General features: G+C 43.3%; 1 protein-coding gene across 4 annotated transcripts in view; it reads left to right on the top strand.

Moving 5' to 3' along the window:
* The window catches only part of bnc1 (basonuclin zinc finger protein 1), a 39,596-nt gene extending 36,018 nt beyond the window's left edge, over window positions 1-3,578 (top strand). For all 4 annotated transcript variants that reach the window (XM_018763220.2, XM_018763221.2, XM_018763219.2 and 1 more), the window contains 2 exons: window positions 461-2,406; window positions 2,570-3,578. In XM_018763220.2, coding sequence (XP_018618736.1) covers window positions 461-2,406; window positions 2,570-3,227 — 2,604 coding nt within the window. In that variant the 3' untranslated portion in view covers window positions 3,228-3,578. The remainder of the gene's footprint in view (window positions 1-460; window positions 2,407-2,569) is intronic.
* The last annotated feature ends 10,826 nt before the right edge of the window (window positions 3,579-14,404 follow it).

Here is a 14,404-nt window from a genome sequence, read left to right as displayed (position 1 = left end):
TGATAGAGAATGTAAAAACAAAATTCTCAACAGGCCATCAGATGAACGCCGTATGATTAAATATTTATCATGGTTACAGCATGAAGTCGCAGCTCGACTTTCAAAGACTGGTAACACTCATGTGTAATTACAGCTGTGTCGACAAGGACAGCTACTGGATCAATGGGAAATTCTTTCCCCTCTAATCTTGTTCACGTTTCCTCACGCATAATTGGACTTGGAGTGGGAAAATCCACATGATATAATGAGGAAAAATTAAAATAGGGATGAAACACTGTGCTTCATTAATAAGCCTTCCTGGTTCTCTTTTACATCAATTTTCATCAGATGTACACCTTGTAATCATGTACATTCATATCACATACATTTTCAGAGTAACAGAATACCTTAATTTCTTTGTTTTTTTTAATAAAAGCAAATAATAAAACATAAGTGGAATTTTTTTTTTACTTTTTCTTAGGATGTTACTGGAAAAGTTCTGGACCGCTGGGCCATTATGACCTTTGAGGAGGAGATTGCAACACTGCAGCAGTTCCTTCGTTTCGGAGAGACCAAGTCCATCGTGGAGCTCATGGCCATTCAGGATAAGGAGAGCCAAGCTATAATTGTCCCCAGCACCAGAACTAACTCAGACATCCGGACCTTCATTGAGAGCAGCACCCAGCGGAGCCCCATGCTCCCTGCTAAGGTCGAGAAACTGAGCACCAGTAATGTGCATCACTTTGAGAACTTTATTAACAACATGGCTTTCATGCTGCCCTTCCAGTTCCTGAGTTCTGTTCCTGCACCCCTCCTGGGCTCCTGCCCAGGCTCCTTCCTATTGGAGCAGGAGCAGAGGCGAGAGCAGCGCAGTCGGTCAGAGGAGGTTACTCCAACGGCAGAGAGCAGTCTGCTGGGCTCCAGCTCTGCTTCCTTCACATCTGATGTGGAGAGGAGCGAGCAGCCCTCTGATGTTGCTGCCACCAAAGTGGAACCTGAGGATTTTCCCACCAGTGACAATTATTCAGATGCTCCCTCCACACCCTGCACACCTTCTGTGACCTCTGACATCACTCAGATGTCTCCTGATAACAAGCTGCGGTCTCTCGAGAAGGGTAGTGGTGGACTCAAGAAGGGGCGCGTGTTCTGCAGTGCCTGTGAAAAGACCTTCTATGACAAGGGCACCCTGAAGATCCACTACAATGCTGTGCACCTGAAGATCAAGCACAAGTGCACCATTGAGGGCTGCAACATGGTCTTTAGCTCCCTGCGCAGCCGCAACCGGCATAGTGCCAACCCCAACCCACGCCTGCACATGCCTATGAACCGTAACAACCGTGACAAGGACCTGAGGAGCAGTCTTTCAGCAGATGAGGCATCAGAGAGTGAGCGGAGGTCCGAATTTAACACCATCCCATCCACTGAGGCCAGACAGGTCTCCAGCTATATAGCCAACAGCACAGACTCCAAGCTCCACGGCAGTTTCCCGAACATCAGCCAAAGTGGAATACTGTTCCCCAACCTGAAGACTGTGCAGCCTGTTCTACCCTTTTATCGTAGTCTAGTCACTCCAGCTGAGCTGGCCAACACGCCGAGCACTCTGCCTTCGTTGCCTCTGATCTCTTCATCAGTCCCCGTGAAGCCTACAGCTATGGAGCCCTCCTCTGATCCAATACCAAAGAAGAAATCTCGCAAATCTAGCATGCCCATTAAAATCGAGAAAGAGGCAGTTGAGACTGTGGAGGAGCCGGCAGAAGAGAGCGGCACGGATGATGAGATTCCCTTGCCCACGAGGGATAAAGAGGAAACTGACAATGGCAGCTACACATGTGAAAAGCGGGCAGCCAAAAGCATTGAGGGTAGTAGCTTAGGTGTTATCCAGGCCACAGACAGGGAGAACACTTCAGCTCTTCCTCAGAGGCACCTGGATTTAAGGTCCAATTCAGAGCCATGCATTGCCAAGGAGATTGACGATGAAATGTGCCCAGCAGAAATGGAATTTAGGCACATGCAAGAAGGGAGCGTGATTACTTGCACATCTCCAATCAATGGCAAACAGAAGGAGCATCAAACTCTCACTGGCACGTTACTGATGCCTGAAGACAAGGCTTGTGCCACTCAGGAACCCATCAGCTGCATGGAGAACAACCACAGGGCAACAAATGGTGGCTTGTTTGGAGTTTTGACAGACAACAAGGAAGCGTCTGAAATCTATACAGAAGAGTTTGGCACCTTTCCCCAGATGGACCCCGCTACAGTTTGTCCGGACAGGGAGGACATGCCCCACCACTGTGAGATTTGCAACAAAACGTTCAAAAACCCCTACAGTGTCAAAATGCATTACCGAAATGTGCACCTGAAGGAAATGCACATGTGCACAGTGGATGGCTGCAATGCAGCCTTTCCCTCTCGGAGAAGCAGAGACAGGTGAGAAAGTAGCCATACACTTCTGAATAAAAGCGAAGCATGACTTTAATACTCAGTGCTTGAAAACAAAAAAACAAACTTTTTTTTTCTGCAACAAATATGTTGATGTGCTTCATTTCACTAGGTATTTTTTTGGTAACTTTCCCCATTTTGTAACCTTCAGGCACAGCGCAAACCTGAATCTACATCACAAGCTGTTGACCAAAGATCACTATGGTACGTCAAGCACAGTCTGCAGAGATCTGGCAAACGATTTTCATCAGGACACCTCTCTGAAAGACCCTATCGGGCAAACATCTGTGATCTTTAAAGGACACAACCGAATGGGCTTGGTCTATCCCATGAGCAAGACGATGGAGAACAGTCCAGAGCCACCTGCAGCAAGCGGCGTGGAGGACGAGGCTGTGCTGGACCTCAGCACCAGTTCCGTGCCTAAACCAGGTGGCAGCGTGCGCTCCTGGGACTCAGACAGAAGCAGCGAGGAAGGTATGCCTATGGACGACAGTGATGAGAGTTGTGACAGCATGAGCTTGGTGCCCAAAGAGGACATGCATCTCGAATTGGCTGAGAAGCCCAGTGGTTGTTTGGCTGTGCACCTCCAGAGCAGCTCTCCCATCACCTGCCACCTCTGCCAGAAGGTGTACAGTAACAAGGGCACGTTCAGGGCTCACTACAAAACAGTCCACCTCCGGCTGCTTCACAAGTGCAAAGTTCCTGGGTGTGACACCACGTTCTCGTCTGTGCGGAGTCGAAATCGTCACAGTCAGAACCCCAACTTGCACAGAAACTTGACTGCAACTACAGGTCACAATCAAGAGTAGCTTCCACTTACCGTTTCTAACAGTCCCAGTATATTCACTTGATATTTTGATTTCACTTTAATTTGGAATTTTTTTTTCTTACCAAGATACACAGGTCAGATACAAGTCTTTGTCAGCAATAAATTCAATCTAATCGTAGGGACAGTAAGTTTATTTAGATGATATTGATTTGAACACAGCGAAGGACTACTCTTTTAGTTTCATTGTCAGTTCAAAGTAAACAACAAATTAAATATATTTGATGTAACCTTGATTTACTTTCTGCCCACCAAAATGGATGGTAGATGTATTTCGAATATGTAGAGTAAATTTTGATGAATACTTCAGCTGGAAGAAATTTAAAAAAAAAAAAAAAAAAAAAAAAAAAAAAAACTGACAGTTCTATTAATGCTAAACACAAAATTGATAAGCAAAGTACCTCAAGCCTCATCAGGTATTTCTTGTGACATTTCCCTGTGGAATTTATATTGATGTGTTTTACTGAGGAAATTCAGATAAGAGATTTTTATGTTTATGTAAAAAAAATTGTATGACATCCACTTTTTGTTTCTATGCACTTCAGTAATGACTGAGACATTGCTTGCCTAACGTATGCCTCATGTAGACAAAGTCCACCCCCTTGGGAACTTGCAGAATGCCATATTCTTACCAGATGTACCAATGCAGTGTTCATCTTCTTGTGTCCTACTTGACATTTCATACTGTATCCAGTGGAAGCCAGTATTTTAATTAATTTGCCCAGCTCAAACCTGTGTCCATGGTTTCCTGTGAACTGCAGAACTGCCCTTGCAAAAGTGGCTGTGAAGTGTCAGGTGTGTGCCACTTTTGGACCATAATACTAAAAAAAAAAAAAAAAACAAAAATGTTGATTTTGAAAAGTGTTGTGTACATGCTGAGTAAGTTATTGTTTGGTATAATATAGATTTTATTATTTTTTTCCCTTCTGTTCCTGTTGTCATTGTTGATGGTGTTACTATTTTTGTTATTTAGAAGGCTAAAGGTGACCAAAGATGTGTTTCATGAGGCCTATAAAAAGATCCTCATACATGAGATAAGCAGTATTAAACGATCATTTCAGAATTGTTTGCAACATTTTCTGGACTGTCTGAAAATGCATTGTGGCTGATAAGACTAAAGAGTTGGGTTTGACCTCTTACACAAAAATGAAAACTAAATTATTCAAAAACTGTATATTTTTCAAGGTCTGTTTTTCTATATAAGTATGACTATACTTTGGTTCTGAGGATTTTTTTAAGCACTGAAACATAATCATGTAAATGGATTCCCTCATGTTCCTTGTGGACATTAGTTATATTGTGGTCCTGTTGTACTCTAAACACATAACTGGGAGATTTAAGTGTTGAAACAGTTGCGGGCTAACTTACAATAACAAAGAAAATGTACTGTAAAACTGCACAGAGGAAATAAAATGACATTGACGCTCTGTGAGCAATGTTCCAAAGTCAAAAACATGGCCACAAAAAGCCAGGAGCGTGAATGTTCACTTAGGTGTACATTTTGTGAATAGAATAATTTGTACTCTTGATAGAAACCAAAAATTTACAATGCAACAGAGGAATTCTATATATTGGATTTGTTGCTTGTCATTGTTAATCTTCTGAAATTATAAGAAGATAAAAGAATGGCATAAACAAGTATCTCAGACCAATATTTCGTTATAATGAACTTTTTCTAGGTTTTTGTGTGCTACTTCAGCATTGTTTTTGACTCAAGTGGATTAGATTGAAATTTAAGTTTTGTAAAAAAAAAAAGAAAAAAAAATCCATCATGTTAATAAATGTTGAAACGTTTAATTGTAATAGTATTCATTAATGCTAAATAAAAAGCCATATCTGTTTGCATGTTTTTGTTTAATACTTTAATACCTGTTTATTATATAAAAAAGCTTTATACACAAAGTGTAGCAGAAAAATTAGGAGGCACATAATACAAAAATGGCGTAAAATGTTTAATTGAAAACAGTTTAATAAAAAAAAACTAAATGTGTTGCAGGTGTGTGTTCCTTACAGGGTGCTTTCCAAACAAATACAGAACGACTGCATCAAAAACCATCAATTTTTCTCTTGTCACCCACACATAAATGTTCATCTGGATTTTTGGACAGTTACATGAGTTGACACAGTGAACATTGCTACTGATTTCTGTCTGCCTGAGAGGAAAGATAAGGTCACTTAGTATATAATAATGCATGACGGTATAAACAGCCCTCTACTGCTTTTGTATTTTTTTTTTTTTTGGACAAGGTTTCTCTGCATTATGAAATCATCCCTTTTGTGACCCCAGCAGCTGTCATTTCCCACACACAACGAGTACGGTGTGGCGGCGCCGACAGCGTAGCATCCTCGCTAAGCGGTCCAAGAACATCACAGTCGAAGGAGTACCTTTCAGCAGTGGACAAGGGTGCCGTACTGCCGCGTCTGAGACCACCTCACTGCATTACGGGGTTAGGAAACCAGAGCCCCGAAAGGAGAGAGGAAGGTGCAGTAGCAGGTTGGGTGTTCTTGTTTGTCATGCAGTGCGGCACAAAGAGCTGCTGCACACCTTCCTACTCAAAAGCACTACAGCTGAAAGCATTGAAATGCTCAGCAGTTACTGTCAACCCACCACTATAATTTCCATTTTTATAGGGCTATTCATCACCACTTCAAATATTAAAAAGCAAATCCTGATATGACTATTAGGATAATTCCAGCAGTACTCAGAGGACGTGCTAGTCCTCCACAACGTGAAATGAACAATGCAGTCGTTCCTCCGTGTGGCATCGAGCTGCGGTGCCGCATCACGACCATTTGTTAAAACACCTTCCGAGATGTGTAACGCTTTGAAAGGGTTTCTGCAGGTTTCCCGCGCCTTCTCCCGCTCGCTCGCTGCGGGGGACGGCCTGCGCCGAGAGCCACCTATGGCGCCCCTCTGTAAACACGGCCCTTTGTGAGAGCGCGACCCGTTACGCCCCACCACCACACGGGTGCCCTGAACACGGTCCTCCCGGACTCCTGACACACGATCCCACGCCTGTGACCCGGGATGCGGAGGAGTGAGGACCGGGAGAAGGAGCGGATTGTCTGCTGGGGCCTCCGTCCACCCGATAACTCCGAGGGAGGCTAACCGGGTCCGCTCGGTGTCCGACAGATGGCCTGCAGATGATTTGTTTTCTCCAGATACCGAGAGGGACGTGGAAAATCTATCACGGCCGCAGAGGTTATGTCCCCCCTGCGAGGAGTCGGCCGTCGGTGATAGCAGAGCACTTCCCTCTACCATGTATTCGTGCTAGAGGAAAGTTATTAAAACTACAGAAAAAGATAGACATATGGTTCCACTTTATGCCCATCTGCTGGCATAATAATAATACAAAAGATTCCATATCTACTAATTCAATCTAGGTGACAGCAGCTTTGACCACTGCTTTGATGATGCAAACTTAACAGTACAGTATGTGAAAGACACAATAAAAGTTTTTTTGAGAATTTAAAGCTCTAAAGAGGTTTTCCAATTCCTAAGAAAATGTTAATGTGAAAACAGGTCTGAAGTCTTCGGTAAGTTTGCAAAGGTTTTAAAGGCGTCTTTAAGTTCAAAGTGTGCTTTGTGTGCCACCTACTGGCCGCAAAATAGATCTACGTGAGCGCACGTCCAATGCCTTCTCCTTGTTTGTGTCTCCCCCTAGCGGTGGGGTGTGAAACCGCAACGAGCACAGAGGTCGCAATATTTTTTTTTTTAATAATTTTTAAAGTATTTTTAATATAATTTTTTTTTACTATTTATTTTTGCACTTTACTTCCTCTACAGTCAGAGTGGGATCAGACGCCGACAGCATGATTATTTCATCGTCATTGCTAAGCAAAGTAATGCCACTCCTTAGTTATTTTAATAGCCATGTGATGTACTCAGTGACATAAACCGCTGCAATCTACTACACTTATACCATGAATCAAATTAATTATAAAAAAGTGCACTCTTAAGAAGAGTAAACCGAGAGTCTAAATGCAGGATTTCATCAATAAGTCCGCTGTGTTTAAGTATTGATCCTAAATTGGTCCTCTGGTTACACTTTTCCCGCGGCGGACAGGAATTAATTATTATCGACACTCAGACAAACTATATCTTTAATATCTTTAAAAGGTGACCAATGCAAAGCATGAGTTTTATTCGTGGGCTGTGATTCGAATTAAGGAGAACGCTGTCATCACTCACTCACTGTCACCGCCGGAGACAATGATGGCGATTTGCTGCAGACATACCGAGAAAAAAAACATTAGAGCTGGTGATGTTTGCCTGAAGTCACTCGGCAGAAGTGAATGAGCCGCAGATTCTCTCAAGTTTCTCAGGGATGAGCCTTGAAAGAACCGGCCTGAAAGGCGGTGACACGAGCGGCTGCAATGGGCCGGAACCCCCGGTCTCGCACAGACATTCATTCATTCGTTCGTTCATTTAATTGACGATCTTACCAAAAAGGCTTACAGGGCTCACCTTCTCATAACTATTGTAACGACCCGCGTTACTGACTCAATGTAAATAGTTGCATTATGGGAAATAATGTTAAATGTGTAACCATTGGAGGCACTTAAGGGAAAATGACGCTAGGCATGCTGGGAAGGTTAACTGTAAGCGCAGGCCTTAGAAGAAACGGGGTCGTCAGGCCGTAACCATCATTTCCCTTGTGCTGGTGTTCAAATAAATCGTTCGTAATGAACGTTGCCTCCGTGTCCTTCTTCACCCCGTCCAAATCCACGACGCTGAGCGCCACAATATGCACATTTTTAATAGAGCAACTTTGTGTGAAGTAGTAAAGAAGGCGCTTGTATTCGAATCTACGTCCTTTCCATCCAAAGGCGACATATCTAGGCACCACGCTTCCCGTTGCCCGTTGGGTGTTTGTTTTATATCCCCTACAACTGAATAGTGACTTTTCCAATTAGGACAGTTATTGCATGTGATAACAGTATGAATTATTGATTATAAATAACCTGCGTTATACTATTATGTTGTCCAGGATTTACTGTTTGCTCATTGGGTTATGTGCCATTTGGGTGGAATTACACCCATTCCTTACATAACGGGGTTAATTAGTTCCGTGACATCATCCCAATAGGCGAATTCCCGTTTCGAGGGGTTAAATCACCGTTACTTATCATGGTAAAAAAATAATTAATTCCCAAAGTAAAAGTATCACTCGAAATAATTAAAATACATAAATAGAGGTACTGCTATCCAAGCAGCATGGTCCAGCTCTTTAAATTGTACATTTATTTATTTCACAGACACTTCTCTCCAAAGCAACTTCCAATGAACTCAGTTATCAGCCCACACACTTTATTCACCAAGGTAACTTACACTGCTAGGTACACTACTTACACTGGGTCACTCATTCATAGAGCACACACACTATGGGGAACCTGAACAGCATATCATTGGCATGTGGGAGGAAACCAGAGCCCCTGGAGGAAACCCACACAGACATGGAGAGAACATGTGAACTCCACACAGACTGAAGAGGGATCAAACCCACATCCTTTTGCACCACCCAGACGCTCTGAGACAGCAGTGCTACTAGCTGTGCCGCTGTGCCGCCGTGCCGCCCCTGTTTTTGTGTTTAAATTGTGTTTAATAAAGTAGCATTATCCCAATACACCATTAATACAGGTATTAACTGCTGCACTAATGACTTATTTGGTTATTGTGTATTGTGTAGTACCTGTATTTATCATATTGGGTTACTTACTCGGCTGTATGTTGTGTGTGTGTGTGTGTGTGTGTGTGTGTGTGTGTGTGTGTGTGTGTGTGTGTGTGTTCAGTCCGCATGTTACAGAACACGGTGAAGCAAACACACACACAAACATAATAAAAATATATTTGCAGCTACTTATATTTTCATCAGTTCGCGAGGACACACTCTCCGCGGAGACTTTTCAGTACTTGGGCTCATGGGTACTTGCGATATACCCTGTAAAGGGTGTGTGAGGTACCTTGAAGTCCCACGATCACAGCCCTGTTTCCCTGTGCCACTAGGGGCGCTCTGTAGCCTTACTTGTGCACCTTCGATTCCCACTCCAGCTCTCACCACGTACCATGAATTACTCCAGTAAGAGTGACTCACATTCTGTATGAATGGGCCAATCATTGTAAGCAGCTTCGGAGAAAAAGCATCAGCTAAATCGATGATGATAATTATTATTATTATCCATCCATCGTCAATGCTTGTCCCGAGCAGGGTCGCGGCGAGCCGGAGCCCAACCTGGCAACACAGGGCGTAAGGCCAGAGGGGGAGGGGACACACCCGGGGAGGGGACACACCCAGGGCGGGACGCCAGTCCATCACAAGGCATCCCAAGCAGGGCTCGAACCCCAGACCCGTCACACAGTGAGCACCGGGCCAGTCCTGGCACATCAACACACCCCCCATTATTATTATTATTATTATTATTATTATTATTATTATTATTACGTTTGGAGGCATGAGAAATGGAAAAGAAATGAGAAGACATGCCTCGTAGATATGGGGTGTTAAAATACAATGGGTATTAAATGCCAGTCCCAGCAATGCTGAATTTTAATCTCATTTTACTGCCTTACTTAAACTTTAGTGAAGTGAATCTTTCCTTCAGTTCATGGTGTCGCACCTATAGGAACAAAGACGTTTAGAATGTATGTCGGTTGTGTGAAGAAGCACGAGGCAAATGTGTGTGTCTGTGAAGGGTGTGTATCCGTGGACTACATCAGAGCACAGATCGCACACTGTGTTCCAATGGCACAGCTGGCCACATGTGCAGTGGGGCGACGGGTGCGAGCCTCCAGCACAGCTACAGTCCTTACCGACAGTCCTTACTCCTCCTCTCCTCTCTCTTTTCCCTCCTTCTCTCCACTGCTCCAGGAGATCGATCGATGAACTGCCAGAAGCAGCGGTGGAGCTTCCGCCAACAAATACGTCGCCTTCTGTGTGGCACCGGCTGCTGTTTCAGAACATTTTCCAAATGATCCCCAGGTTCCATGAACCAGGGATGAAGGTTCTGCGTTGAAAGGTTGTTGGGTCGCTTCCCAAACGGGTATCTGTCCTTCACGATGGCAGCCTGCAGCTGTACTTGTGAAGTGTGTGTGAATTACGTGGAGGCCTTTCTGCTACAGCAGAGACGACGGAATAAAGCGAGCTGCAGGATGGCCTGCTGGAGATGCAGAAACGTGTGCAAGTTGCTCTTGAAGCTGCCGTTTCCTTCCACGTTTACGGTGCGCTCCAGGGCCCAGGGAATCTTCTTCCGTACAGGGAGTAAAGCGATAACTTCAGAAAGTTAAACAAAGGAAATGATTCGACAAGGGCCTCCGGGAAATGGAAAGCAACACACGTGGAGTTCACTGGCTTTCCGCTTCCCGCACGAAGAGCACAGCCTTCGTTTTCATTTATCATGAAAATAGTGTGAGGAATAAGATTTTTTATTTAGCAGGTGCTGTTATGTAAGTGGGGGGCGCGGTGGTGCAGTGGGTTGGACCGGGTCCTGCTCTCCTGTAGGTTTGGGGTTCGAGTCCCACTTGGGGTGCCTTGTGATGGACTGGCGTCCCGTCCTGGGTGTGTCCCCTCCCCCTCCGGCCTTACGCCCTGTGTTGCCGGGTTAGGCTCTGATTCCCCATGGCCCTGTATGGGACAAGCGGTTCTGAAAGTGTGTGTGTTATGTAAGTGAGATGATTTACATTTATGCATTTTGCTGATGCTTTTCTTAAAGCAACTTATAATGTGAAGATATGATTATTTACCCATTTATACAGCTGGGTAAATTTTACTGGAGCAATTTAGGGTAAGTACCTTACTCAAGGGTACTAGTAATGGGATTTGAACCTGTGGGTCCGAAGGCAGCAGCTTTAACTATTACACTTCGAGCGGATTTCGATAACTTCATGCCTGCCCTCCGTTTACTGTTTAATGAATCGTTTACGCCAGTTGAGGCGAAGATCATTGCTTGGGATAATAATTCGGGCATTAGAGCAGACTGGGCCGTTGATCATATATTAAAAGCACTGTTCCAGTTGTGCCGCTGCTGACGTAACTGATGACGTAAAGAATACGCAGGTCATAAGGTGTGCTGTGCGCGCAGCACATCTTCTCGGAAACCAGGGGGCGGGGGGGGGGGGGGGTGGGTGGCGTCATTGCTGACGGTGACAGTGGGGACTGTCTGCAGGAGGGCCGTCCAGGGAAGGAGGAGATCAGTGCCGAGCGGAAAAAAACAGCTTGTACCAAGATATTGAAGAATAGAACCCAGTTGAAAGAGGTCTTTCTGGGTCAGAACCTGCTGTGGAACCAGGACAGACTGGACAGAGCGTAGAACCCACTGTGACAGTCCAAAGGGTTGAGTGAAGGATCTCCTCCATACTAGAGCTGCTTATGCTTGCTTATCAACCTAATCTACATCTTCTTCAAAAGAAATTGTACGGAAAACCAAGCGAAACTCCCTCTGTGAGCTCGATCTGACTTGACTTTACTGCAGTATTCAGACGTCACACTTTTCCCCTCAGTGTGTATCAAGCAAAGAGAAAGTTTGCATAGAGGAATTGGGTTTAGTGATCATCGATAGAGTCATTCAAACAAGATGCCTTCCCCTTCCTCAAAACGTGAATCACTTTCTTCATCACATCTCTGCTGACTCTTTGCTTAGCAACCACTGTTGCTTAGCAACCGTCTTCAGGCACATATTTTTCAATGCATGATATATTAGAAGCTCCCTGTTTCACAAACAGGATGGTTGATTCCCAGTAACTGTATAATTTTGTTTTTTTTAAATACATCTTAAAATCGACAAGTTATACTCAGATAGTTTATGTGTCATATGTAGAGAACACTTGGGAGTTTAGGTATTACCTGTGGATTTTTTCTTTCTTCTAAAGAGAAATAATTTAAATCATGGTGCTTTACTGCAGATGTATTAATAAGAAATGAAAGGAAGTCCCCCGTTTTGAAATTCCTGATTATACAGGGACACATCCAACTGTGATATCCAGCATGACCAGCTGGATACGTATGTGTGTATTTGAGAGCATTAATCTTAATCTGTGTTTTCCAAAGGAATTTTCAAAACTCTTCAGCAAGTCCTCCGGAGAGGACGAGGTGGAGCTGGACGGCAATGGGGACGACCGCAAAGAGACTCCAGTAGCAGGAGATCCCAAGACTGAGCAGCCTCCTTCCACAGAAGCAACCGGACTCAGAGGGAGATCTACCCCACAGTTGCTCCCACAGGGTAGATCACATTTATGGGATAGGCTCTGGACTGCCATGTCTCTCTCTTGGGAAAGTGCTTAAGTAAGTGAGCAAAAGAATACTGTGCTCTGCTAAGGGCTAAATCGCTGTGCAGCTGATTATCTAACATGGTATGTCACTACGGACAAATATATTAGCTAAATAAAGGTTAATTCTTCAATTAATTGTTAAAAAGATGGAATAAATTATAAAGGACAAGTGTGAAAGATGGCATGGTGACACAGCGAGTAGCACTGATGCTTCATAGCACCTCACGTATAGGTTTGAATCCAGCTCAGTCTGTATGGAGTTACCCTGCCTTGTGCCCTATGCTTCCAGGATAGGCTCCTGACCATGGTGATCCTGCACTGCACAGGCGATGAATGTGTAAAGTGTGAGAAACTACCACAGGGGGGCAGGAGTGCTACAAAAATCGAAGTAACGACCTGGCATTCTTCACAGGGCCCAGTTACTATGTTCATTCACATCTGCTTGATATTGATGTACATATGTTCGTATTTCCCCTTACATTTTACATGCTTCTAGTCGTCTTTTCGATTTCAAAAATACAAAAGCAATTTTTATCTGCAGTCATTCTCAATGCCACGTCTTATTTCTCAGTTTAACATTAATAACTATTTCCATGTCCATTTCCAAGGGCCTCAGAGAAGAAGAAGACTGAAAAATGAAGCTCTCAAGGGAGAGTTATTCTTTTCAGCTGCAACATCTACCTATTTCTCTGACGCTTTTCTCCGAAGAAACGTACAACTATTTATCCATTTATACAGCTGGGTAATGTTAGTGGAGCAATTTAGGGTAAGCACCTTGCTCAAGGGTACTACAACCAGAGGTGGGGCTCAAACCTGTGGGCCCAAAGGCAGCAGCTCTAACCACTGCACTCAGGAAGTAGCTATATGTGAATTTTTAGCCAGTTGTTTTTTTTCACTTGGTCTTTTTTGTGGCCAATATTTACTGTTGTTGAGTCATAGGATTCAGTCAAGTCTCTATGTCTTTGTCCACCTCTTTATTACATTGTTGCCTGAAATTATGCTCTTGGATCAGATAAAAGGAAAGCAGACTGGAGCATTTTTGTGCGTTCGGTATCATCCATCATCACAAAACTAAATTTCACCATGGTAAAGTCAGAAGAACAAAAAGGAAGTAGAATAAAAGTGTAACATGTGCATAAACAATGTTACATAATTGTACCTTAATATCATTTTCATATAGAATATACGTATGACAGTTTGAAATTTTTGTTTATTAAGTGACTGTCTTTTCTGAAAAAGTGAAAATGTTATCCTTTTTTGGTGTCTGTGTTAACAGCTTTCTGTCATCATGCATAACCACTGTAATAATCTTACAACATTAAATCTGTGTTTTCTTGTACAGTTGCACTCCTTTATTACTTGTTCCTTCAGCTGACACTGTGCTCCAAAGTGACTTAACATGACACCCATTTATACTGCTAGGTCATTTTTACTTTATCATTTCAGTGTAAGTACCTTGATGAATAGAGCAATAGCAGGAGGGGGACTTGGAGCTTGGTTCTTCAATCGCCAGGTAACACTTTCAACCACTACGCTACTGGCAGCCCTGTTTCTGCTTTCACTATCACAATTGTTCTTCCACGGTAGTTTTGCCCCTTAATGATATGGGTAAAAGTTGCAAACACCTGGCCTGCTATGAATCTTTCTTGAAGAGGAAGAATTTTTTAACAGGTTGCACAAAGGATGTTGGAAGTAGGTATATTTACTTCAAAAATTAATTTTAAAATGTTGAGGGTAGATGCCTTTTTGTTTAAGGAAAATTAATTTACTAAATTTTCTTGAAATGTTTAATGTTATTATATAACTAATTATCTAGCTTTATTGTATGTATTAATTCACAATGGGCATTTTAATGTTTGTAATAATAAAAATGTTACTTGCTTATTTGTGCATCT

This window comes from Scleropages formosus, chromosome 11 (assembly GCF_900964775.1).
Source record: "Scleropages formosus chromosome 11, fSclFor1.1, whole genome shotgun sequence".
Taxonomy (NCBI): domain Eukaryota; kingdom Metazoa; phylum Chordata; class Actinopteri; order Osteoglossiformes; family Osteoglossidae; genus Scleropages; species Scleropages formosus.
Note: the sequence above shows the minus strand (reverse complement) of the source record. Positions and strands in the feature narration are given on the sequence as shown.